Source organism: Molossus molossus, unplaced genomic scaffold, assembly GCF_014108415.1.
Source record: "Molossus molossus isolate mMolMol1 unplaced genomic scaffold, mMolMol1.p scaffold_m16_p_1, whole genome shotgun sequence".
In the NCBI taxonomy this organism is placed as follows: domain Eukaryota; kingdom Metazoa; phylum Chordata; class Mammalia; order Chiroptera; family Molossidae; genus Molossus; species Molossus molossus.
In genome coordinates this window covers 35,438,367-35,463,288 of record NW_023425344.1, presented here as the reverse complement: position 1 = coordinate 35,463,288, position 24,922 = coordinate 35,438,367, and the positions used below count along the sequence as shown (strand labels likewise).

Genomic DNA, 24,922 nt, shown 5'->3' with positions numbered 1-24,922 from the left:
ACATGGTAACAGGAAAGACTTTCCTACAAAACAAACGTAAGTGCTGATGAAACACTGAAAGCCCACAGTGTGTATTTATTCATCCACCAAGTATGTACTGAGGGCCGTTGCCATTAGTATGTGTTGTGCCACGTAAGAGTATTTGAACTGTGTTCTAGGAAGGGGGCTGTTTAAACTGACGTGCAGAGCCCTGGGGCTGCTTGGATACACCTGAGAAATGGAAAGATCCAGGGACCAAATGGGTAGAGCTCCTGGTTCAACCAGAGCAGCTTTGGTTTTGTTCATCAGTTTTATCTAGTTGGCTTCCATCTTAAATTTCATTTGATATAAGTATTTCTCTGCTTTATTTAAAAAAAAAAAAAAGATTTGAAAACCTCTACTCTGGACAATACCTCTTGAGTAAAGGAACACCAACAAATCACATTTTGCTAGCCGACTCACTGTAATTTGTCACATCAGGGCTTAAGAAAGAGTTGTAAGAATTATATCCTTACAAAAGGAGGATAAGCCCTGAATAGCAGAAACTTATATAAATCTGGGGTAAAATAGAAATTCATCATATTTCCTCTTGGCCTTTTGAAGTTGGTAAAAGTTATGTTTCAATAGCTGTCATAGCTTAAACTGTTTTATAATAAGAAATGACCATTTGGTTTCGTCAGAACCATCCTTCAGACTAAAATAATTATGACCTTGTATGTTGTCAACTCAATGTGGGTATTTTAAGTCAGTTTTGCATTGTATCTAGTAGTAAATCTATGTGAATTTTGAAGATTTTCCTAGTTTGTGTTGCTGAAGTGTATCATAGAAATGTTGTTTTAAGTGTCTGTCTCTGACTTTTTCACATATTTTGCATTTAAAACTAATTTAAGTCACATGTTGGCTTCTTGTACAAAGCTTAATCCAGAGCTTGAATCAGTCTTTGAGTTAGAGAAATCGCAAAGTTTTCCCCAAACGTGCAGTGTATATTTAAATGTTTGTCTTCGTTCTTTCTAATTCTGTGTGTTTTCCTTTTTGCTAACCAGGAGCTGCAGGTAAGTTGCAGCCTGGTGTTGTGGGTTGTTTACTTGTCGTCTGTGGTGTGTTTCTCGTCTCTGTGATCTCATTGTGTTTGTGTATTAGACTAGAAATGGCTTAGATAATAGATTTTGTTGGTCCCCAGTAATACAATATAGAAAGTTAAGAAAATTATTTAGTTAAAACAGGTTATCAACCAAATATTTTGATCTCTTGAAATATAAATATTTAATGATGTTTTAAAACTTTCAAGAAATTGAAGGGCTGATTGAAACTCTGCTTATGACAATGCATTAAGTATTTTTCATCTTGGTATATGTTTTCCTGGTGTATTACAGTTACTGTAGTTACAAGCATGTATATGAGGTCGTCTTAAAAATCACATTGCTTTTCCAGGGTGAAAGTATGGACAATTTCAACTGGGGAGTCCGCAGACGCTCGCTGGACAGTATTGACAAAGGGGACACGCCGTCCCTCCAGGAGTACCAGTGCTCCAGCAGCACCCCGAGCCTGAACCTGACCAACCAGGAGGACACAGACGAGTCCTCAGAGGAGGAGGCGGCACTCACAGCAAGCCAGATACTCTCACGCACGCAGATGGTACCCAGTTACCTTCTCACACAGCGACAGCTGGTCTCCTTGTCCTCTTAACTTCCAACCTAGTAATTACTGTTTCTTGATATCCTGTTTTTCATTTCAGTTTGGGTAAAATGCACACACTGAAATGAAAACACAGCATCACAGCAGTAATGGAGTATTGGGTTATCCATGACAGGACTGAGCATATAAGTTGACACTGCACATCCATTAGCTAAGACGTATTTTATGTCGCTTCTCTCCTGGTACTGGCGAGCTGTTCTGGGCACTTCTAGAGGTCGTCCTTTTGCATGCTGCATGTTTTCAGTATCGGCGTGAACACCAACACTGCTTAATCCGCTGCCACGGTAAATGTGATCAAGAGTCAGCTGGCGAGGGCCAGGCACAGTCTCACAGCTGTTCTCCAGCTGCCGTTTCACCCACACTAAGTGGGACCCATTAGCCCTCCACTCAGTCTGCTGGTGAGGTGTTGGTATTGATGCTGAAGGACAGCTGAGCTGGCTTTAGAACAGATGCTAAATAAAACATCTCCTTCTCACCCCAATATGCCTCTCAAGTAACCCCCCATTTAAGTATTAGAATGCTGAGAGTTGTCATTCCCCGAGAGTTTATGATGCAGCATCCTCTGTTCATGGGTTTTCCATGTTAGTCACTGTAGCTCCTGAACCGCCAGAGGTGAGTATGGTTGTTGCAGTTCTGCAGATCAATGACTTGTTTGGACACACCGCAGTGAGTGGGATGGAACCAGGCAGTCTGCCTCCAGACCCGTGCCACCCCGTGCTTGGTCCCAACTCCATGAGATGAACGGACGGTGGCCGAGGGAACGAGGCACAGGCCTCCCTGGAGCCAGACTGTCACCGACCCACGGTGTGGCTGCAATCAAGACACCTAACCTCCCTTTTAAAACATGGCTCCTGACTGTCTCTGCCTCGGGAGTTTCGGGAGGAAAGCCACCGAGCCTACAGGAAGTGCTTCATGAAGGTTGGCTCTCATGGGAGCCATGGGCAGAACTGACTGTCTCCTAATGAGGCCAGCCCCAGTCACAGTGTTAGTGAGATTAAAAAAGAACTTGAAGTTGCTTCCTCCTCGTGGGAAAAATTGGTTTTTGCCTTTACCTACTTTTAATCACAGACTTAATATTTCTTATGTTAAAAATTGACCATGTGCCCTGGCCAGTTTGGCTCAGCGGTTAGAGTGTCGGTCCGCAGTCCCGAGAGACCCGGGTTTGGTTCCCGCTAAGGGCACGTACCTCGGTTGCGGTTTGTCCCTGGCCCTGGTTGGGTCGTGCAGGTGGCAGCCACTCGATGTGTCTCTTTCATGTCGATGTTTCTCTCTTCCTCTCTCTCCCTCCCAATCTATCTGACCAAAAAAATGGAAAAATGTCCTTGGGTGAGAATTTAAAAAAAAAATTGACCATGAAAAACATACAACCCTGTTTAAAAGAGGGAAAAGTATAGTTTCTTTTTTTCCAATTACTTACTACTACTATTTAAAGACCATAAACCAACTAATGACCATAAACCAACTAATGATGGACTGCCATGACAGCAACCTAATTGTCCTAATTCTTTTTGTATTACTAAGTTTTGTGATATTGATTTTTATTTAAATGAGTGAACAGCTGTTTCAGAATTAAAATTCACGCTGCATCAAAGCCACAGAGAAGAGCCCCGCCCCACAGATACTCAGACCAGCTGAAGACACACAACATTATCATAAAAAAGTGATTTTCAGTTCAAGATGACAGTTCCATAGCTCTTCCCTAAGGTAGTTTTTGTTTAGCAGAGCTTAGCCTGCACAAAGGACGTTGTGGTTCTGCTGGTGGGTTAGCTGCGCGCATGGACAGCGTCAGTTCAGACATAGACTGAATGGGTGAGAGGCGATTCTAGGACGTCAAAGAAGCTCTTTCTAAGTCCCCCTGAAATATCTTATGATACAGAACATGTTTCTTGTGGCCTTTGTGACCATAACTCCTTGTTTTACTGTTTTCCTCTAGTTAAACAGTGATCCTGCTGCAGATGAAACCATGCCAGACCATCTCGATTTACTTCAGTCTCAAGACTCCACTGGCAGCATCTCAGCAGAAGAAGTGCTGCAAATCAGAGATGAGACCCCAAGTTTGGAGCCCTCTCTAGATAATGCTAGCCACCAGCTGCCTGAGGTGGGGAGAAATGGGGGCTGGTGCATGGCCAATCTGGGCTCTTTTTAGCACTCGGTGACATCCCTTGCTTGTCTTTCAAAAAGAGTTTTCATCTGATAATGCTAATTATTTGATTTGTGTCCAATATTTCTAACCTGGTGGGTTGTTTTTAAATGAAAGAGTCAAATCTGATGATAAAAAATAGCTGATGGATTGAGGAAACGACCTGCAGGTTAGAAATCACCCTGAGTGTCTGTAATGAGCGCTGTGTGTTGCAGAATTGTGATCAGGTTCGTGTACGGCCGCTTCTTGGGATGGGGAGCATCCTCTATGGCTCTGTTTCTTCTTTAGGGACCGCTTTTGTTTTTTTCATTTCTTTTCGCTTTGTATTTGGGTTTAAGTAATTGGTGCTGTGATTGGGATGGGAACCTCAGGCCAGCTGTGTTAGCAGTTGTTTAAATGAAATCTTTTAAAAAGACTTTGGAACTACTAGTATGTTTTTTGGAAAAACCTGTGAGAAGTAAGCCAGATTCCAAGCTAATGACTGACTAAGTAAGTATTAGTTTTCTTCGTTTTTTTCCCTTAAGATTATTATACTTTTTTAAAACTGTAATTGTATAGCTCTGTCATATGCTTTTATGCCTTGGTTACCATTAGGAAAATACTATATTTTTTCAGTGTTAAATTACTGTAATTATTAGATCTCATAATTTTTGTAAGTTGAATTCTCACACTCTTGTTAAGCTGATAATGTATTTTACATCTTTAACAGTAAGCAGACATATTTTGAAATGAAGGCATTTGGCAGTTTATTTAATTAATTTACTTATTTAAATATGTTTTTATTGATTTTTAGAGAGGGGGGAAGGGAGAGACAGAGAGAAACATCAGTGTGAGAAAGAAACATTGATCAGCTTCCTCCCACATGCACCTGACCCCAGGGATCAAGCCGAAAACCTGGGCATGTGCCCTAACTGGGAATTGAACCAGCAACCTTTCAGTGCACGGGACGACGCTCAACCAACTGAGCCATATCAGCCAGGGCTTGGCAGCTTTTTTTAAATGCTCATACTAGTCTAGCTGAAGTTTAGATAATCCAGTTCAGCAAATCTTATTTGAGATTTTACTAGATGCCAGGCATTTGGGTAGGTGCCAGAGAGATGAGTAAGACATGATCCCTGCTCTCAGGGAGTGTTTTTTCTATTAAGGGAGACAGAGGCGGGTTAAAAAGTAGCATTATCTTTGCGTATAAAATGCTTTGTGAAAACTCGGAGGCTGATCAGTCGTGCATGGGGGCAGTGGTGGTAAAGGACAGGCTTTGTGGCAATTGGGACATTCAGGCAGAGGGAACCGTGTGGAAAGACGTGGCCATGTGAAATAACAGGAAACTCAGTATTTCTGGAGAATACAGTGGAAGAGGAGGAGCAGTAGGAGACATGAAGGGTCCTACATGCCACACTCTAGCACTCTAGACTTTAGACTTTATCGTGAGAGAATCAGAAGTAATGAATTTTCTTTTTTTTATCCTCACCCGAGGATATTTTTCCATTTTTTGTACAGACAGAGTGGGAGAGAGAGGAAGGGAGAGAGAGAGAGAGAGAAACATCGACGTGAAGGGACACATCGAGTGGCTGCCACCCGCACGACCAACCAGGGCCAGGGACAAACTGCAACCAAAGAGATGTGCCCTTAGCGGGAACCGAACCCGGGTCTCTCCGGACCGCAGGCTGACTCTCTAACCGCTGAGCCAAACTGGCCAGGGCAGAAGTAAAGAATTTTCATTCTTTCAAGATATGCCCGTGACAAGCACAGAATCAGATTCCTGGGTGGGAATACAGAGCATTCAGTGCCCTGGCCGGTTTGGCTCAGCGGTTAGAGCGTCAGCCTGCGGTCCAGAGACAGAGCATTCAGTCATTTAACCGGTATTCACTGAGCCCCTGCCCCGTGCTGGGCACTTGTTCCAGGCACTTGGCTTTCAGCACATGTGAAACAGACAAAGGTTCCTGGTTCATGGAGCTGAATTCCACTAGGGGAGACATGAGAAACAGGTAAAACAAATAAAATAGGAATACTATATCAGAAAGTGATCATCTAGTATCCCTGCTAACAAAATCTAACAGCAGTGTGGACTTGGGGAGGGAGAGGACTTGATCGAGGGGCATTTCAGGAGCCAACCCTTGAAGGTGTGGGGGAAGAATGTTCCAGGCGGAGGGAGCAGCAGTGAGCACAGGGGACACGGGAGAGTGGAAGGGGGAGTCGGGGTGGGCTCTCATGATCACCTTTAAAGGCCACACAGCAGGTAACCATGGGAGGATTTTATGCAGAAGAAGGACATGATCTGGTTATGTTTATTTCTTTAAATCTGAGCTTCTCTTATGGCAAAAGGAAAGTATGTAGTTTTTTTTTGTTTGTTTGTTTGTTTTTTATCCTCACCCAAGGACATTTTTCCATTTTTTGTTCATATAGAGCGGGAGGGAAAGAGAGGAAGAGAGAGAGAGAGAGAAACATTGATGTGAAGGGACACATCGAGTGGCTGCCACCCGCACGACCAACCAGGGCCGGGGACAAACTGCAACCGAGGTACATGCCCTTAGCGGGAACCGAACCCGGGTCTCTCTGTACCGCAGGCCGACGCTCCAACCTCTGAGCCAAACTGGCCAGGGCGGAAAGTATGTTCTTGTACCTGCTGCATGCAGCTTGTGGTCCAGGTGCCTGTCATCAGGGAGGTTGGGGTCCAGCTTGTGTTTGAGTCTCCATGACAGAGGTGTGGAGGGTGGACTGGGAGGAGGCTGAGATTAGAATGTTAGCAGAAGGTAAGGGGTCCTGCACTAGGACCAAGGGTCTGAACATGAGACTGTTGACGGGAGAAAACTGGCAGCATTTAGAGGTGCACCTTCAGTAGACTTACAGTTGTTGGGAGGCTTGTTAAGTGGGCATTAACTGCTAGTTAATCATCTCCTGTGTCTAGCTGGGATCATAACATGTTAAAAGGTCAACAGACATTCTCATTAGAAACAATGGAAAGAGCAGACTGAAACTAGAAATACCTTCTTAAGAACAGCAATATGATTAATGGTTCTATGTTTTAATGTTTACCAAATCGAGAACTATTGGGGTGGTTTGTTTTTTGTGTTTTCTTTGGTTATTAAAAAGCCACAATCATATTAAACTATCTTCTAGAAATAATTCATTTTTATTGGAAATGAATTGAATTCATATATTTCTCTATAATATATTGGAAAGTGTGTTATTTCAGATGGACATTCATTCATCCAATATTTAATGGGCTTACTTCCAGGCACTATAAAGTTCCCAAGGATACTTTCTTTCCTAAAGCAAAAACACTTCAATTTACTAGATTTTTTTTTTTTCACAATAGTGGGTTTCATTACTAGTATAAACTATGTGAACTGGTGGGTGAGAATGAAGGAGATATTTTTAAACCATAGTATTTCATTTAGAAACAGTTCTGTTGACATTAAAACCATCACCCAAAGGAATGAATACGGAAAAAATCCATTCCTAGGAATGTTTTTGAATTTTTTCTCTTCAACTGTGTTAATATCAGGAAGCTAAAACCACAGGCTACAGTGCTCCATGTCACGACAGAAACTTCTGGGTTGTAGACAGGATAGGTGCTGAACCTGTGTTCATTAGAGACGCCTTCACAAAGGATTTCTCCTAGTATTACAGTAGTTCAGAGACCAGTTCATGGATGATAGAAACTATTCCTTATAGGTATTGAATCTTTGAATGTAACAAAGTGTGTGTGTGTGTTTGTGTGTGTGTGTGTTTGTCTAACAAGAAAATTGTATTCTCATAATCTACATATAACCATGGAATCCATTCCATTAACCCCAAAGCATTCTCTTCATGAAATCTAGGTGTTACAAAAAATTTTGGTGTATATTATATAATAATAATTACAGATAAAACATCAATCTTAAAATTATTATCCAAGAATGAATGACAACCAGATAGAGATGTAAACTAATGAAAAATGAGGGCAGTAAACTAAGAAGTTTGGTGGATTATATCAACCTGATATGTTTAAATTGATGTAGAAGGAAAAATTAATGTGAATAATTCTAGGTATAGAAATGTCTCTAGCACTATCACATAAACTGTCTTAACAAATAACTAATGCCTGTTACCCCTTTAATGGCCAAGTAAGTAAATTTCAGCGGGAAACCTTTGAGTATGTTGAATATAAGTTATTGGGATGATTAAGGAATAACTGTACTATATTATTTTTTAAAGTACCATTCTCTGAAGACTCAATCCCTTCCTGCACACTTTGTATTTTCTTGCCATATTTCTGTGCCTTTGACAACTTCTAATTCCTTTTCCCTGAAACATGATCAATCTTAGCTTGGGCTGCTGTAACAAAATACCATAAACTGGATAGCTTATGAACAATAGAACTTTATTTTTCACAGCTGCAGAGGCCAAAAAATCCAAGATCACGGTTCCAGCCAATTTATGGTCTAGTGGAAACCCTCTTCCTGGTAGCAGATGGCTGTTTTGTTGATGTGTCTCACATGAAGGAAAAAGACCTACCTAACTCCCTGGCCTCTTACAGGGGCACTGATCCCATTCATGAGGGCTCCACTCTCACGATCTAATCACCCCCCGGAGCCTCTACCTCCTAATACCATCTCATGGAGTTTTAGGGTTTCAAGATGTGAATTTTGGAAGGACAGAAACATTCATTCCACAGCTCTGCCCCATCTTTGTCCCAGCCCAGCACATGTTTCCTCCAAAGAGACGAGTCTTGGTTGCTTCACCCAGATGTGGCCTCTCCTCAAGCACCAGCAGTCCTTTGTGTCGCTCATGACATTTACCTACACTCACCATCTTCTGTACGGTTGTCACTTGCCTATTAGCCTCACCCCATTATTAGATTGTGAACTAACTGGTCAGTCATTCATCTCGGAGCACCCAGCCCAGAATCTGGTCAAAATACTTCTTTTTATTATATAAATAATTTTACAGATGAATAAACTAAGGCCTAGGTTGGTCAAAAGTCAAGGGTTCTGACTTTCACTTGTCATATTTTGGAAGGAAAATTCTATTTTTATCCATGAAAACAAGATAAGAAACTACCATAAAACTAAGTAGTAATTTAGGTCTAAGTACTAAAAGAAGCTGATCTTTATTTCTAAAACTAAGGGAGCAACAGTGCTTATTTTCAAACTGATTAAACTAATATCCATGCAAATTTTCATTAGCATTTGCTTGGGGTTAGAAGAATGCAGTCATCCTATTTGATAAAAATAAAACAGTCTAAAATTTCTCAGTGATTTCTGAACTTCAACTCACAGATGAAATGAGGTATTGTGGTCTTAATACCTGAAAACAGTTCTTACATCAAAAGTGTTCAGCTCATTTATGCCAGTAAGACCGTGAACCTGTTCCGTTCAGAATCCTCCCGATTGCTCAGAACCTATTCCTGATTGATGGGCAGCCCCTCAGGACCAGTGAGTTAACTATTTCGAATTACCCCCGTTCCTTCTATCCACAATTCACTGGATATAATGTTCTGGTATGAATGAAAGAATGACATTTCATAGGAGAGAGAATTTACAGTAATATGAACTTTTTATGTAGAATGAGAAAAGATATTTTACAAAGAATACATTTCTAAGTAAACACCTAAATTCTATTAAGAGAACTCCTTGATGTTTCTATGTGGCAATAGGTGATACACATTCATTTCAATTTTTTTTAAACCTGGGACTAGTTTTTAAAAAACTCCAAAAATTGAGCTGTATAAAATGAAGATGACTTAATAAAATAGTTGTAGATTGATGGCAATAGTCATTTATTCTGAGTTGATAAATTGTGTGTTTTAATGTTATTAAAGTCCATAAAAATATGATTGTTTTTACAGGATACAAGTTCAGTACTAAAGGAGGAACAGGTTATTACAGTCTTTGAAGATGCAGGGTCATACATAATTCAAGAACAGCAGGATTCTCTTGTGTGTCAAGGAATTCTTGATTTAGAGGAAACTGACATGCCAGAGCCTCTAGCTCCTGGAAGCTACCCAGAATCAGTCTGTGAAGAAGACGTTACCTTAGCTTTGAAAGAACTAGATGAAAGATGTGAAGAAGAAGAAGCTGATTTTTCTGGACTGTCGAGGTGAGAATACAGCATCACTTTCATGAGATGACATTCTCTTTCTTACCCCCTCCCAAATATGACCCTCTGTCCAGTTTACTCACTTTCATTTTGTGTAGGTTTTAGTCTATAAACATACTGTGATGGGTTTATTTTCTGTTATTAACATTCACCTAGAGAAAAACATAGGCATTTCTCAAAGCATAGTGAGTGGCATTATGCATTTAGAAGCACAGGAAATACCTATTGGGGCAGAATACCTAATAGCCAGATGTTAAAAATCAGTACTAGGACACGGTCAGATCCAATGATCAAAATCATGGAACATGTTAAAATCAATATTGGGACACAGCCAGATCCAAGTATGAAACTCATGGAATGAAATTCTGTGATACCAGAATAAATCTGAAATATACCTAAAAGTTACTTTACAGTTTCATTATCAGTGGTCATATTTTTCCAGTTTGACATATGGGCAGAAGTGATTATTTTTTAGTACTGTCAGATGTTAGACTCTTCCTTTCAAATGTCTCTCTTTTCAACAATTTGGAGCTCCTTGACAATCATTCTTACACAAAAATATTTAGTAATCAAGTATGTTAGTTATACTCTTGCAATAAAAACTATTGTTATACGTCAAGTGATAATAGAGTTTTAACGTATACAACACATGAGGAAATTTTCACTCTTGGTGTGTCTAGAGTGCTTACCTGTGTATGGAAGCGCACGTTCAGACACTAACAGCACCTTGCCATCCTTTGATTTGTATGTGACAGTGGCCTTGCACGCACTCACCAGTCACACTCAAGTCCAGGGGTGCCAGAAACTGTGTGGAGGTAGATGTCCAGCTGTTCATCTTTCTAAAAGGCTGAAGCCAAATAGTTGACTTGGGTCAAGTACTGAAGCCGAAATGGAATAGAACACTCCTACTAATTATAGAGGTACATCTGCTCAAGCTTAAGGATACCTTTTGTTCAAATCAGTCAGCAGAGTGACATTTTAAAAATTAGCCTTTTTGAGGTATAATTTACCTGTTCACTTCAAACGTCTGCTTTGTTTTTATCTTTTCCCCCAACCTTCACTCAGATCCTTCTCTTCCATGTAAATCGCTCCATCGTTTCTGCCGAGTCTTAAGGAGCTGCCGTGTAATGTGAGATAGGCACGTTTGAGACCTGAGTAACACATTTCTTTGTGGAGTGTCTCACTCAAGCTCTTCGAGACTCAGAATTACACACGTGTGCTTGGACTGTGCAACCCAAATACATCTGTGTCTCGTTCCATTTTTGTTTGTATTATCTGACTTTTGGGGTTATAAATTCCTTAAAGAAAATGGCTAGGTCATATGTTTCTTTTGAGTAAAATCTGTCATTGCCACATTGTTAAGCGCATGGTATGTGCCCATGAAGTAGCTGCGCTAGGTACTGCATGTCAGGGCTTTTATTATCGGGTTTGGACCCCTAGTCCTGGGTGCAAAGGTTGCCAGTTTGATTCCCAGTCAGGGCACAGGCCTGGGTTGCGGGTTCAATCCCCGGTGGGGGTGCTGATCAATCACATCAATGTTTCTCTCTCCCTCCCCACCACACACACACACACACACACACACACACACACACACACACAATATCCTCAGGTGAGGATTAACAAAAAATAATAAATGAATGAATAGACATTTTTTTTCCTCATCAAGAAAATTGAGATAACAGTAGTACCCTTAGAGTTGCTATGAAGATTGAATGAAACAGTCCATATAAAGCACCTAACACAGCCCTTGACACAAAGTACATAGCCAAAACTTTTTTTTTCTTTTCTTTTTCTTTTCTTTTTTTAGAGGGAGAGGGAGAGATAGAAACATTGATGAGAAAGAGTATCGATTGGCTGCCTCCTGCATGCCCCCCACCGGGGACTCAGCCCACACCCTGGGCATGTGCCCTGACCAGGAACTGAACCAGTGACCTCCCAGTGCATGTGTGTGAAACCACTGAGCCACACCGGCTGGGCATGGCCAAAACTTTTAAAATATTATCATCATCAATTAGGGCCTCCAAAACTGATCTTTTAAAGGGATTTTTTTTTCATTTACTGAGGTAACTTTGGTTAATAATAATATACAAATTTCAGGTGTGCAGTATTATAATTTGACATCTGAACATCTTGCGTATTCACCACCAAAAGTCGTCTTTTTTTTCCCCTTTACTGTATATTTGACCCTTTTACCCAATTCATCTTCCTTCCCCACCCTTCCCCTCTGGGTACTACCATTCTATTGTCTGTGTCTGAGATTGTTTATTTAACATGAAAGCATTCTAATCTGAATTATTCATAGCCATTACTGAGAGTAGTCCATAGTGTTGGCATAGTATAGGACTTGGGTTGTTTTAAGGTAATCATGGAGAATTAGATTCCTAAATCCAAAGATGCGAAGTAGGAGTGCAGAAATCTTACTTGTATTTATCCGTGCTTTCTTAAAAAGTTTGGTTTGTTGTACATTCATAAAAATAATCTCTATTGGATGACTAAAACTATTTTAATTGAGTCTGCTCTTACGATTACTATGATATTTGCGTTAACAGTCAAGATGAGGAAGAACAAGACGGTTTCCCAGAAGTACAGACTTCCCCGCTGCCGTCACCATTTCTTTCTGCCATAATAGCCGCCTTCCAGCCAGTGGCCTGTGACGACGAAGAGGAGGCTTGGCGCTGCCACGTCAACCAGATGCTGTCCGACTCCGATGGCTCCTGTGCTGTGTTTACTTTTCATGTGTTTTCCAGGCTGTTTCAGGTCAGTGAGGCTCAGGGTTTCTGAATTCATATTATTGTTACCGGATAAGGTTAGGACTTCTGGTCTAAAATAGCCCACTGATTTTCTTAAAAAAATTTTTTTCCTTCGATAGTGATATTACTGAACTTACACTGTGACATACTACTGCTGGTACTTGATACAGTGCCTAATCCAGATAGCTCCCTGACCCCTTGCAGTGGTTCTCAACCTTCCGAATGCCGCAACCCTTTAATACAGCTCCTCATGTTGTGGTGACCCCCAACCATAAAATTATTTTTGTTGCTACTTCATAACTGTAATTTTGCTATTGTTACGTCTTAGACGACCCCTATGAAAGGGTCGTTCAACCCTCAAAGGGGTGGCGACCCACAGGTTGAGAACCTCTGTAAGGCAATTAGAATGAAATTTCAAAACAGCAACTGATAAATTTCTGTAGTATCCCAGGCACCATCAGGGATACCAAAGAAATATAAAGCATGGTCCCTGCCCTCAAGGAGCTTACAGTCAATATCCTAAAACAATTTAAATGCTTAATTAGTACTTTCACTACTGTATGGGGACCTTAAAAATTTTAACCAAAGTTGCTTCCAATCCTAAAAATCATAATAATGGGCTAACATTTATTGAGTACTCACTACATGCTAGGCATTATGCTAACTTCTTTACATTAAGTAATTTCAGTCTTACAACAGACCTGTGGAATGTAAATATATTTTCACCATCCCGTAGCTAGGGAAACTAAGGCACAGGAATGCCAACAATTAAGTCGTGAGCCTCAGAATTACCCACCACGTCCCCTCCCTCGCTAAGCAATTCTGCTCATCTTGGAAGAGCCCGCCAAACGTCTGTTCTCCCTGAAGCCTTCCCACCCGTTCCAGCCTCCCCTCTCCCTGGAGTCCTTCAGTGCTCATCAGTTAGAGCTTGTACTTAATTCTGTACTTTTGCACTGCTACTTGCTTTCTGTTTGTATTCTCTCCTTTCCTTTGATATTCTAAGTTTCTTGATGCCTGAGATTATTGTTTAGGCTTTTAAAGAAATTATTCATAATGACTCCTAACAGTGCTACACATATACATGTAGGTGCACATGAACTATCTGTATTGTTATTATAGTACTAATAATACAGTCTGATTCACTGAGTGCTCACTGTGGCTCAGATATTACCTGATTGTTTGAATGAATATTCTTGAGTTTTGAGAAAATATTACTTGTAATGCATTTTTAAGACTTTAATTATTAAAGTCAGATGGCAGTCCATAGCCAAGGACAGTAAATACCTACATTTACCAAAAATTCTTTTGAGGTAGAACTTAATTTTAGAAGAACTAATTCCTCAGACATTTCAGGACTTTATTTCCAAGGTTATGTAGAATGTACTCCTAATGTCTCACCTCATAAAAACAATCTCAGGAGGGGGCGGGATGGATGGCATGTATCATTAGTTTTCTTTTTTTCAGTAATACTATTTTGTAAATATTTGGTCATTTTTAGAAGTTAACGTTTTCTAAAGAAGTACCCCAAAACATGGATTTACAGATCTGTTATTAGAATTCTGTGTATTGCTACATTAATTATAAAAGAAAATATTGCCATTACTCTAATAATTATGCTTCTTTATTTAATGAAAAGAGGCCTTCTTAGGAGATGATAAACTTTTCTTGTATGCTTTTCTCCATAGACAATTCAAAGAAAGTTTGGAGACATAACTAATGAGGCAGTCAGCTTTCTTGGTGAGAGTCTGCAACGCATTGGCACCAAATTTAAAAGTTCGTTGGCAGTAATGATGATGTGTTCGGAATGCCCAACAGTCTTTGTGGATGCAGAAACAGTAAGTTTTTACATGAGGGCTTATTGAATCTGAATGACATCATTCAATAAATAGGCTATTTAAAAGGTAATTCAGAAATTTACAGTATAAAGATTCATATTTTCAACATGATTATAAATATCTAGCAAAGTACAATTCCAGTATGTTATATGCAGTGACTTGTGGCTATTTCTGATTCTGACCCCTCCTTGCCCTCACCCTCCACAGAGTCCTAGATGAGGAAGCTAACAAGTCATACTCTAGAGATGTTAACTTTTTCATGATTCCTGAATAAAAATGGGTAGGGGAGGGCTAGACCTCCCCCATTAAAAACCCAGAGCTCCTAGGTCTTCCCGCCTTGTTTCCAAGCACATTTGAACATTATGTATTAAGATATTTAAAGAAACTAAGATTTAAGAGGCTTCAAAGGTATTGTTTTCAAGGCATGTACAGTCTGACATGCCATTTCTTGCTGGAGCCAGTTTTTGAAAACATTCGAAGGCCTTGTAGTCCTTGTTGACACCCTGAAAATCCCGCTCCATTCTTCCTGTTTCGGTGAAAGGTCAGCCCTTAGTACGGGACAGAGTGCAGGAAGGGACCCTGGCCCCAAGCTGGGTCAAAACCCAGCTAACAGAAATTCCTTGACCCAGAAGTTGTTGGTCTTATGACTGGGACCAGAGGCGGTAACCTGGATTTCTGTGTTTATTTGACAGCTGATGTCATGTGATTTACTAGAAACACTCAAGTTCAGTGTTTTGGAGTTGCAGGAACACCTGGATACGTACAACGCCAAAAGAGAAGCAGCCGAGCAGGTCGGTCTCTTTTTACCCTGTGAAAAGAATAGCTTCCACCTCCCTAATTTCTTGTATTTATTTTTTTTTAATTAATTGTTTTGGGGTGATATTAAGATCATATATGTTTCAAGTGTACATTTTCATGGTACGTGATCTGTATGTTGCAGTGTGTGCCCACCACACAAAGTCGAGTCGTTTACGGTCACCATATATCTGGCCTCCTTTATTACCCCCAGTCCTTCCGTCTGGTAACTGCCACACTGTTTATCTGTGTCTGTGAGTTTCAGTTTTATGTCCCACATCTGAGTGAAGTCATACGGTTTAGTTTTTTCTGACAGATTTCGCCCAGCATAATATTCTCAAGGTCCATCTGTGTTGTCACAGGTGTCGGTTTTTCATCTTTTCTTACGGCTGAGTAGAATTCCATGTGTATTTGTACCACGTCTTCTTTATCCATTATCTATTGAAGGACACTGTTGTCTCCATGTCTTGGCCACTGTGAATGCTGCTGCGGTGAACATAGGGGTACATACATCTTTGCAAATGTTTTCAAATTTGGGGGGTTGGATGCCCAGGAGAGGGATTGCTGGGTCATATGGTAACTATTCTTAATTTTTTGAGAAACTTCTGTACTGTTTTCCATAGTGGCTGTACCAGTTTACAGTCCTACCTGCAGTGAATGAGAGAGTTCCTTTTCCTCCACAATCTCCAACACTTGTTATTATTTGTCATATCTCATTGTAGTTTTGGTTTGTAAGTATCTTTTTATGTATCTGTTGGCCATTTATATGTCTTCTTGGGAGAAATGAATGGGACTATATCAAGCTAAAACTTCTGCACAGCATGTCCTGGCCAGACTGCTCAGTGGTTAGAGCGTCGGCCCTCTGCCAAAGAGTCACAGGTTCGATTCCGGTCAAGGGCATATACCTCAGTTGTGGTTCAGTCCCCAGCCCTGGTTGGGGTCATGCAGGAGGCAACTGGTCAATGTATCTCTCTCACATCCATGTGTCTCTCTCTCCCTCTCACTCTATCTGAAGATAAATAGAAAAATATCCTCAGGTGAGGATTTAAAAACACTTCTGCACAGCAAAAAACCACCAACAAAATACAAAGGCAACCAACCAAATGGGAAAGATATTTGCAAGCAACAGCTTCAACAAGGGGTTAATATCCAAAATACAGGGGTAAACAAAAGTAGGTTTTACAGTTATGATACAAATAAGTAACAAATAATATCAGAATAAACTGTTCACATACTCAACAACTGAAAACCTACTTTTGCTCACCTTGTATATTAAGAACTCATCCAACTCAACACCCAGCAAACAAACGGTCCAATTTAAAAATGGGCAGAGGCCCTGAAGAGTAGTTTGCTTTTGACCAGAAGTGTCAGCCTAGCAGCCGGACAGCTGGGACCTTTCAGCACTTGCCTCAGGGTTTTCCTGAGACTTGGGAAGGCTCTGTGCCCTCTATCCAGCAAATTCCCCTCTCTGGCTTTTAGAAACTGGCCTTCTAAAAGCACCGTGGAAAACGGTAGCTTTATATAAAAGCTGCTGCTGTCCGTGTTGCAAGTGGGGAATAAGGATTTCTCTGAGAATACATTATGATGTGGTCTATGTAACCTGCCCCCCGTGATGTGTGCGCATGTGGGTGGGCAGGCAAAGGTAGAAATAAGCATGTAGTGGCTGATAGATTTAGCTGCTAGGAGATATTTCTTCAGCTCCAGTCTGGTACGGCAAAGCACAGTAGTTCTGTTCCCTGAGAGTAAGCGTTTTCAGTTAGCAGGGGCAGACAAACTTAAAGAAATGCTTTTCCTTTTTATACAAACTGTACATAGTGGACACTTTTTTTCTAGAACAGATTGGTCTTTAATAAGTATTAACTATCTATCACATGTGAAGGCCTATGAAAAATGAAGTATAAAACCTAACTCTTGCCCTGGCCTGTGTGACTCAGCGGTTCACATACTCACAACCATACTCAGAACATCGGGCTGAGACCGAAGGGCTGCGGGTTTGATTCCAGTCAAGGACATGTACCTGTGTTGTAGGTTCCATCCCAGGCCCTGGTCGGGGTCGTACGGGAAGCAACCAATTCTTTCTTTCTCTCTCTCTCTCTCTCTCTCTCTCTCTCTCGCTCTCTTCCACTCTGTCTAAAAATCAGTGGAAAACTATCCTCAGGTGAGGATTAACAACAACAAAGAAAACCCTATTTCTTATTCCTTTAATAGTCCAGATAAGAATATAAGGCACAAATACCGTATATGAATAATTAGTAACAAAAGTAAAGTATCACTTAAGTTACAGCTATAAATGAAAGTCCTGGCGATGAAAGACTTCCCCAAGTTGCGCGAGCCTGACAGAACACTGCTGCCATGCTGTGGCTTCCAGGGAAAGGCCGCTTGGGCTCCTAGGAAACTCACGGAATAGAGACATGACCTAGGCCTTGACAGATGGTCGTTTCAGATTAGGGGATTATTTGAGGCAGAGAATATGGTATGAGAAAATACTTCAGTTAGGGCTTTCTCCCCTTATAAGGGAAAGAGATCTTTTAAAAAAAATTTTTCTTTATTGATTTTTTTTTTAATCCTCACCTGAGGACATTTTCTTTACATTTATCATCAGATAGAGCGGGAGGGAGAGAGAAACATCGATGTGAGAAATACATAGAGTGGTTGTCACCCACACGACCTCGGCAACCGAGGTACGTGCCCTGAGCAGTAACCGAACCCAGGACTCTGGACTGCGGGCCCACCCTCTAACCGCTGAGCCAAACCAGCCAGGGCTCTCTACTGATTTTGAGAGAGAGGGGACGGGAGCGGGAAAGATAGAAACATCGATGGCAGAGAACGTCGACTGGCCGCCTCCTGCACGCCCCCACCGGGGTCCGGCTCACAACCTGGGCATGTGTCCTGACCGGGAGTCGACTGGGACCTCTTGGTGCATGGGTTGGTGCTCAACTACTGAGCCACACCAGCCAGGCGAGAGGGATCTTATATTTGGACTGAAAGTAGTGACAGATTGAAGAGGAGGAAAGAGTTGGCAAGATCTGGTCACCCTACAAATAACAGTGCAATGTGCATTCTGTACATGTCTTTTGCGTAGGAGTGGAATTGCTGGGTCCTGGGATATACGTATGTTCAACTTAAGTAGTCTGTCAAGCACTTTTCTAAAAGAGATTATATACAATTCCAACCCCTTCAGGAGTGTGTACAAGAGTTACCGTCGCTTCGTATCTTTGCCATCAGTTGATTTTGCCAACTTTTGAAAATTTACTCACTGTGGTAGGTGTTTGGCAGCAATTCATGATATTATTTTGCATTTCCCCTAATGACTGAGCACTTTTTCATATAGATAGCTTCATTTAGATATTTTGTGAATGGTGCCTTTTCAAGTACCTTGTCCATTATTGTGGTTTTCTTACAGATTTGTAGTTCTTTGTTTTAAATCAAGCCTTTTGGGTGTATTACAAATTTTCCCCCACTGTGACTAGCATTTTCACTATCTTGATAGTATCTTTCAGTGAACAGAAGATTTTTATTTTAATTAATTCCATATTATCAGTCTTTTCCATTATGGGTCTTGCCTACCCTAGAAGCTGTGGTCGATTGTTACAATAACAATAACTGGTGAAGTGTGCCTCTCTGTCCACCCTCTGCTGTTCCTTCCATCGAGAGATGGAGCCTGGTCTCCCACCTCTGCGTATGGAGTGGCCTGTGACTTGTTCTGACCAAATTTAGAAATGCTGCTGTGCAACTTCTGAGACTAACACTTTGAAGGCCTTTTGCAGCTTCTGTTTTTTTTAAATATGTTTGTATTGATTTTTGGAGAGAGGGAGAGAGAGGAACATCGATTGGCTGCCTCCTGCATGCCCACAACCCAGGCATTGCCCTGACTGGGAACTGAACCAGTGATCTCTTGGTGCTTGGGACGAAGCTCAATCCACTGAGCCACACCAGCTGGGCTTGCACCTTCTGCTTTTGCCATCATGCTAGTTAGAGTGTAAATTGGGATAAATTCAGAAAAAACTATTCAAGCGCTAGTCTACTGAAGGATGAGGTCATGTGGAGGAGGAGGGAGTCATCTCAGATGTGACAGGCAGCATGCCAGGCATAGAAGTGAGGTCAACTTGGAACTTCCAGCCCCAGTCGAGCCATCACATGACTGTAGGCTCAGGGTGACCCTAGGCAAACCAGAAGAAACTCCCAGCCAATATACCATTTATAATAAGATATCAGCTACCTACAAATAAATCTAGTCAGAGGCTCGCCATGGCTGGTTTGGCTCAGCGGCTGGAGCGTCGGCCTGCGGTCCAGAGAGACCCGGGTTCGGTTCCCGCTAAGGGCACGTACCTCGGTTGCAGTTTGTCCCCGGCCCTGGTTGGTTGTGCGGGTGGCAGCCACTTGGTGTATCCCTTTCATGTCGCTGTTTCTCTCTCTTCCTCTCTACCCCTCTCACTCTATCTGAACAAAAAATGGAGAAATGTCCTTGGGTGAGGATTTAAAAAAAAAAAAAAAAATCTAGTCAGATGCTCTAGACCTCCACCCAGAAAACCTCAAATACCACTGAGTGAAATTGAAGACTAAATATATGGAGGACTATACTGTATTAATGAGTCAGAAGACTTGATAGTGTAAAGGTGTCATTTTCCCCCAAAATGGTATGCCACCATTTGCGAGAACACCCTGAGGGTCAAACTCAATGTGTGTGGGAGTCAGGCCAGCAGGAGGTTAGGGGGAACCAGTTCCCAAGATTAGCCTTGCTTCCCACACTGTGTGTGGTTTAATGCAATCTCTGTTCAAAATCTCAGAGGATATCATAATTAAAATTGACGAGCTAACTCTACCATTTATATGGAAATACGAACAGCAAATAAGGGAAACGATTTTTTTGAACACAGCTCAGCAAACTATAGCCTCAGGTCATGTCTGGCCCACTGCCTGTTTTATACAGAGATTTTCTTAGAACCTAGCCATCCCATTTGTTTACATATTGTCAATGGCTCTTTTTGTGGTGCATCACTGTGTTAAATAGTTGCAATAGAGAATTTGTGGTTTTCAACACTTGAAATGTTTATCATCTGCCCTTTACATAAAAAGTCTTCCAAATTTTGTCCATAAAGGACAACAGCTGCCCCCTGGCCGGTTTGGCTCAGTGGTTGGAGCATTGGCCTGCGGACCAGAGAGTCCCGGGTTCAGTTCCCACTAGGGGCACATACCAAAAAAAAAAAAAAAACAACAGCTGGGTCTAAACAATAGAGTTAAACTTCCAGCCAGTAAGACCCATTATAAATCTCAAAAGAGGGTGGTACCAGCATAAGATTAGAGTCCAATGGAATGTAATAGAGAATCCAATATAGTCCCGCCTGTATATAATCATATAATTTATAGCACAGGTGCTATTGCAATGCAGTGACAGGAAAGTGTTAAATTATCCTGAATCAACTTAATATTCATATTGGTGGTGGGGATGAACTTGGTTCTTTTCTGAGCTACCATCTCACTATTTCTTGTCCCATCTATTTATTCATTGTTACCTTTTTTCTCCCTTCTTTTCTATCAACGAAGTACTTTTATTATTTGGTTTTTCCCCCCTCTAATAGTTATTTATTTTGTAACTGTTCCTTAAGCTTTCCAAGGATCATGAGTGAAGGCCTGAGGTGTTTATCATACCCCGCCCTCTCAGCAAGGATTGAACGATTTTTATCTTCCCAGGACCATGAGCCTGCAAATCTCTACTTACCTTTTTAGACTCCCAGATGCTGCTCCTTGTTTTCTCAGCCTCTCCTCCTGCACATGATAAATGTAGGAACAGCAAGTGTCCCCAGGGGGGAAACAGACGCTGACTGTTGGGGTCCCTCCTCTGCAGTTCTCTCTTCTCTGGGATCCTCATATCTCCCAGCCCAGTGAAACTGTAGGCCACCACTTCCTGTCCCCCTGTGTCTAGGGAGATGAGTAAGAACATGCCCTAGAGTAAATGCCAGGGTCAGCGCAGGGCTCCTCCTGACCTCCCTTACTCCCCAAATCCTGGCTAAAGGTATTCAGCATCGATAGATGTCCTTGGAGGACTGGCCTTATACAAGCTACTCCACCTGAGAAGCCAAACCTCTCAGGTTAAGTTTTACTCTTCATTTGGGCTTTGAGTAAAGAAAACATAATGACAGCCCTGGCCGGTTTGGCTCAGTGGTTGGAGCGTCGGCCTGCGGTCCAGAGAGACCCGGGTGCGGTTCCTGCTACGGGCACGTACCTCGGTTGCAGTTTGTCCCCGGCCCTGGTTGGTCGTACGGGTGGCAGCCACTCGATGTGTCCCTTCACATCGATGTTTCTCTCTCTCTCTCTTCCTCTCTCTCCCTCCCGCTCTATCTGAACAAAAAATGGAAAAATGTCCTCGGGTGAGGATACAAAAAAAAAAAGAAAACATCATGACAGGAAGATTGATGAGACACGAACTGCAGGGTATTCTGTACACGAACTATCCACTGTGCCCTGTATACAATGGCTGGAAAGGGGTGGACCTGTACTTTTCAGGACAGTATGCAACCATGGAACTATAACATAGGGCTTGTCTTTTAATAGAATAAAAATCAGAAATTATATTCAGTAAGAATAGCCCATTAAATAATCAGTTGAAATTATTTCTTCCAAATGTATCAGTTTACTTGGACAAATTGGCCTGAATTAGTGATGAGGATTAAGTGTATAAGCATTTTAACATTTCGTGTGACTGAAGAGTCATGTACAAATTTCATGCTGGATGTCGACTCAGTGTTGCTGCTGTAAAGAAGTCTGGATGCTTTGACAGTGGCTGCCAGCAGCTGCGTCTTAGCGGAAAAGCATAACACATTTTTGTTTCAAGATGCTGTCAAAAAGGGCCTGAGGGCAGTGTAGTCTGAGGGGCTGGGATAAAAGAGACAGGAGGTCAAAGAGATTGTTTTGAAATAACTGAGATGTTTAATTTAATAATTTGCATATTGAAAGTTAAGCTACAACTGAGAATTTTAAATGTCCAGTACTGAAATATTTTCAAAGAGTAAACTTAACATAGCTAGCAGTTTTTCTCAACGTTCTAATTTTTTTATTCGTATTTGTATTATGTTTATCACACCTAATAAAAAAAACTAGGTCATCAAAAGAACTGATGATATTAATATCAAACTGTCAAAACCTAGGAGCCTAACTTGAAGGCTCTCAGCTTTCATTTGAGCTTCGACATTCTGTGACTTCAGTGTTTTTTCCTATTAAACCACAATGCTATTATTTTATTTTTATTTGACCAAAGAAACGTTACCTTAAATAAATAGCCAACTTTAAGAATAGCCCCTGGATGAGGAAAAATAACATTTGGCTTCTTATCCAATATTCTTTGGAGATAACATGTTTGTCATTCACTCCTGTCCAAAAGAGAAAGAAAAATAAAGAGATTTAAAATGGATTTTACTTTGTTTCACTAATTAAAACTGACACCAGTCTTCTGAGATTTACACTTCTGATAAGCAAAAGGACCTGGTTAATTCTAAGTTGTCTTTTTATCAGACAGACCGGAGGGGAATTACATCTTTCATTTCCCATCTTAAATTAGACAAAGGTCAGGTACAGACTGTGAAGATTTCCAATAAAACCTGCAGACTACAGCCTATTCTGTACTGACGAGGAGCACCAGTCCCTGGAACAGAAGGCTGTTTGTTTCGTTGGGCAGCGCTCGGAAGGGTGCGCATCTAGTTCACCAACAGGTCAGCCTGCTTGGTTTGTTGCATATAAACAGTGAGGCTCCAATGGAGATGAAAGTATGTCTACACCCACTGCTAGAAATTCAAGTGAACTTTTAAGTTTGTTGTTTTATACACGCAGGTTATTACATTACCAATGTGATTGTATAATTACTGTATTAAAGTTCACTATTCCTTATTGCTTTAGTGGTTAGACAACTGTAAGAGGACATTTGGTGCCAAGGAAGACGTGTATAGGATCAACACAGATGCACAAGTAAGTGTCTCACTCTTAGTGTTGCTGTATGTCTGTATCGGGAAAATAATGTGCATGCTCAAATGTCCTTAAGTGATGTTCCTAGAAAGAAATAATATATTTGTAACTTTTCATTTTTGCTATCAGAACAATCTTTGTAAAAGTAGATTCAATGAAATACTGGCTTAGTAATGAAAAATTCACTTTAATAAAAATGAACGACCAGCTTGTGACTGAAACTTAATAACATCCACTAGATAGGCTTGATGGGTATCTGGACAGTCCAAGTCAGCTTAAAGCACCTGCCTCTTTGAAGAAAATTTTGTTCTTCATTGGTATTCTGCAAATAAATGGGTTGGTTGGTCAGGAATACAAACCCAAAAATAAGGTTACATACATTCATATTAGCCTTTTTAAACGTGGAATTCAAATTGGATAAACTGTAATGTTTCTTACTAGTATAAAATTCGGTGAAAAATAATAGTATTTTCTTAGAAAAAGTACACATTAACAACATATACATTATATTAAGTGAGGATAAATTAAGACCCACAAATATATTCTAATAGGAGTATAACTACATATGCAGAAAATGCATTCATCAATTAATGACTTTGCATTTGACATGAGAATTCTAATTTTTTTAATATCAGTTATATTGCTGTAGATTTCTAGTCACTGTAAAAGTTATTGCACCATTCTAAAACATTTTTTTTTGAAACTTTCAAAAAAACAAATGCTGAGAAAATAATAGTATACTCTCAATAAATGTTAACTATTTGCCAGGAATTGTACTAAGTAGTTCCTATTCATTATCTCTATCCTTACAACTCTGTCTAGTAGATGCTATAATTATCCCCATTTTGCAGATGAGGAAAGTGAGGCTCAGAGAAGCTTACTTATCTAAAATCAGCAAGTAAATAGTTAAAATTAAAATTCTAACCTAGGCAGTTCTGCACTGTTACAAAGAAACTGTCAAATCATGTGTATAAAATAGGGAATTAACCCTGGATTAGGATTAGATCCTTTGGTCTTAATTCTATTTTTGCTACTATTTCACTGCATGGCTTAAGTAAGAAATATAAACTCTTTTTTTCCTATATAAATTAGCTGTTTAGACCAAGTGATTTCTTATATCCCATCTCCCAGAGTCTCTGTCAGTTAACATTGCTCAAGGTTTTCTGCTAAATGAAAACTGTACATTTAAGATTTCAGATCTGGCTGGTTTGGGTCAGCGGTTAGAACATCTCCTCAAGGACACATGCCAGGTTTCCCCGCACATCCGGAGCTGTGTGGGAGGCAACCAACTAATGTTTCTCTATCTCCCTCCCTTCCACTCTCTCTAAAAAGTAAAAATATTTCATTTACATCTCTCTTCATATTCAGCTCCTTGAGAGTGGGGACCCTTTTTACACATTATCTGTTGTCTCTGTACCAGTGTAGTCTTTTGCATAATAACAATCTGTAGATATTTAAAAATAAATGAAGCCTTGGACAGTTTTGCTCAGCAGTTAGAGCATCAGCCTGCAGATCAACAGGTCCCGGGTTCAATTTCACCCAAGGGCACATACCTCAGTTGCCGTTAGTCCCCCGGCCCCAGTTGGGGTCATCCAGGTGACAACCAATTGATGTTGTCTCTCTCACATCAATGTTTCCCTTTCTCCCTCCCTCCCACTCTGTCTGAAGATAAATGCAAAAATATCCTCAGG

The 24,922-nt window shown here is 40.8% G+C and overlaps 1 protein-coding gene and 1 long non-coding RNA gene across 15 annotated transcripts in view; one reads left to right on the top strand and one right to left on the bottom strand.

Moving 5' to 3' along the window:
* The window catches only part of LOC118627276, a 36,586-nt gene extending 15,035 nt beyond the window's left edge, over positions 1 to 21,551 (bottom strand). The window contains exons 1-3 of the long non-coding RNA XR_004959045.1: positions 21,499 to 21,551; positions 20,995 to 21,194; positions 10,585 to 10,742 (exon numbers count right to left, since the gene is read on the bottom strand). This is a non-coding gene — a long non-coding RNA (uncharacterized LOC118627276). The remainder of the gene's footprint in view (positions 1 to 10,584; positions 10,743 to 20,994; positions 21,195 to 21,498) is intronic.
* FRYL (FRY like transcription coactivator) overlaps positions 1 to 24,922 on the top strand; it is a 273,487-nt gene that overhangs the window by 242,331 nt on the left and 6,234 nt on the right. For all 14 annotated transcript variants that reach the window (XM_036257487.1, XM_036257478.1, XM_036257468.1 and 11 more), the window contains 7 exons: positions 1,411 to 1,614; positions 3,608 to 3,772; positions 9,645 to 9,895; positions 12,445 to 12,652; positions 14,331 to 14,480; positions 15,173 to 15,271; positions 23,166 to 23,234. In XM_036257487.1, the coding sequence (XP_036113380.1) occupies positions 1,411 to 1,614; positions 3,608 to 3,772; positions 9,645 to 9,895; positions 12,445 to 12,652; positions 14,331 to 14,480; positions 15,173 to 15,271; positions 23,166 to 23,234 (1,146 nt within the window). The remainder of the gene's footprint in view (positions 1 to 1,410; positions 1,615 to 3,607; positions 3,773 to 9,644; positions 9,896 to 12,444; positions 12,653 to 14,330; positions 14,481 to 15,172; positions 15,272 to 23,165; positions 23,235 to 24,922) is intronic.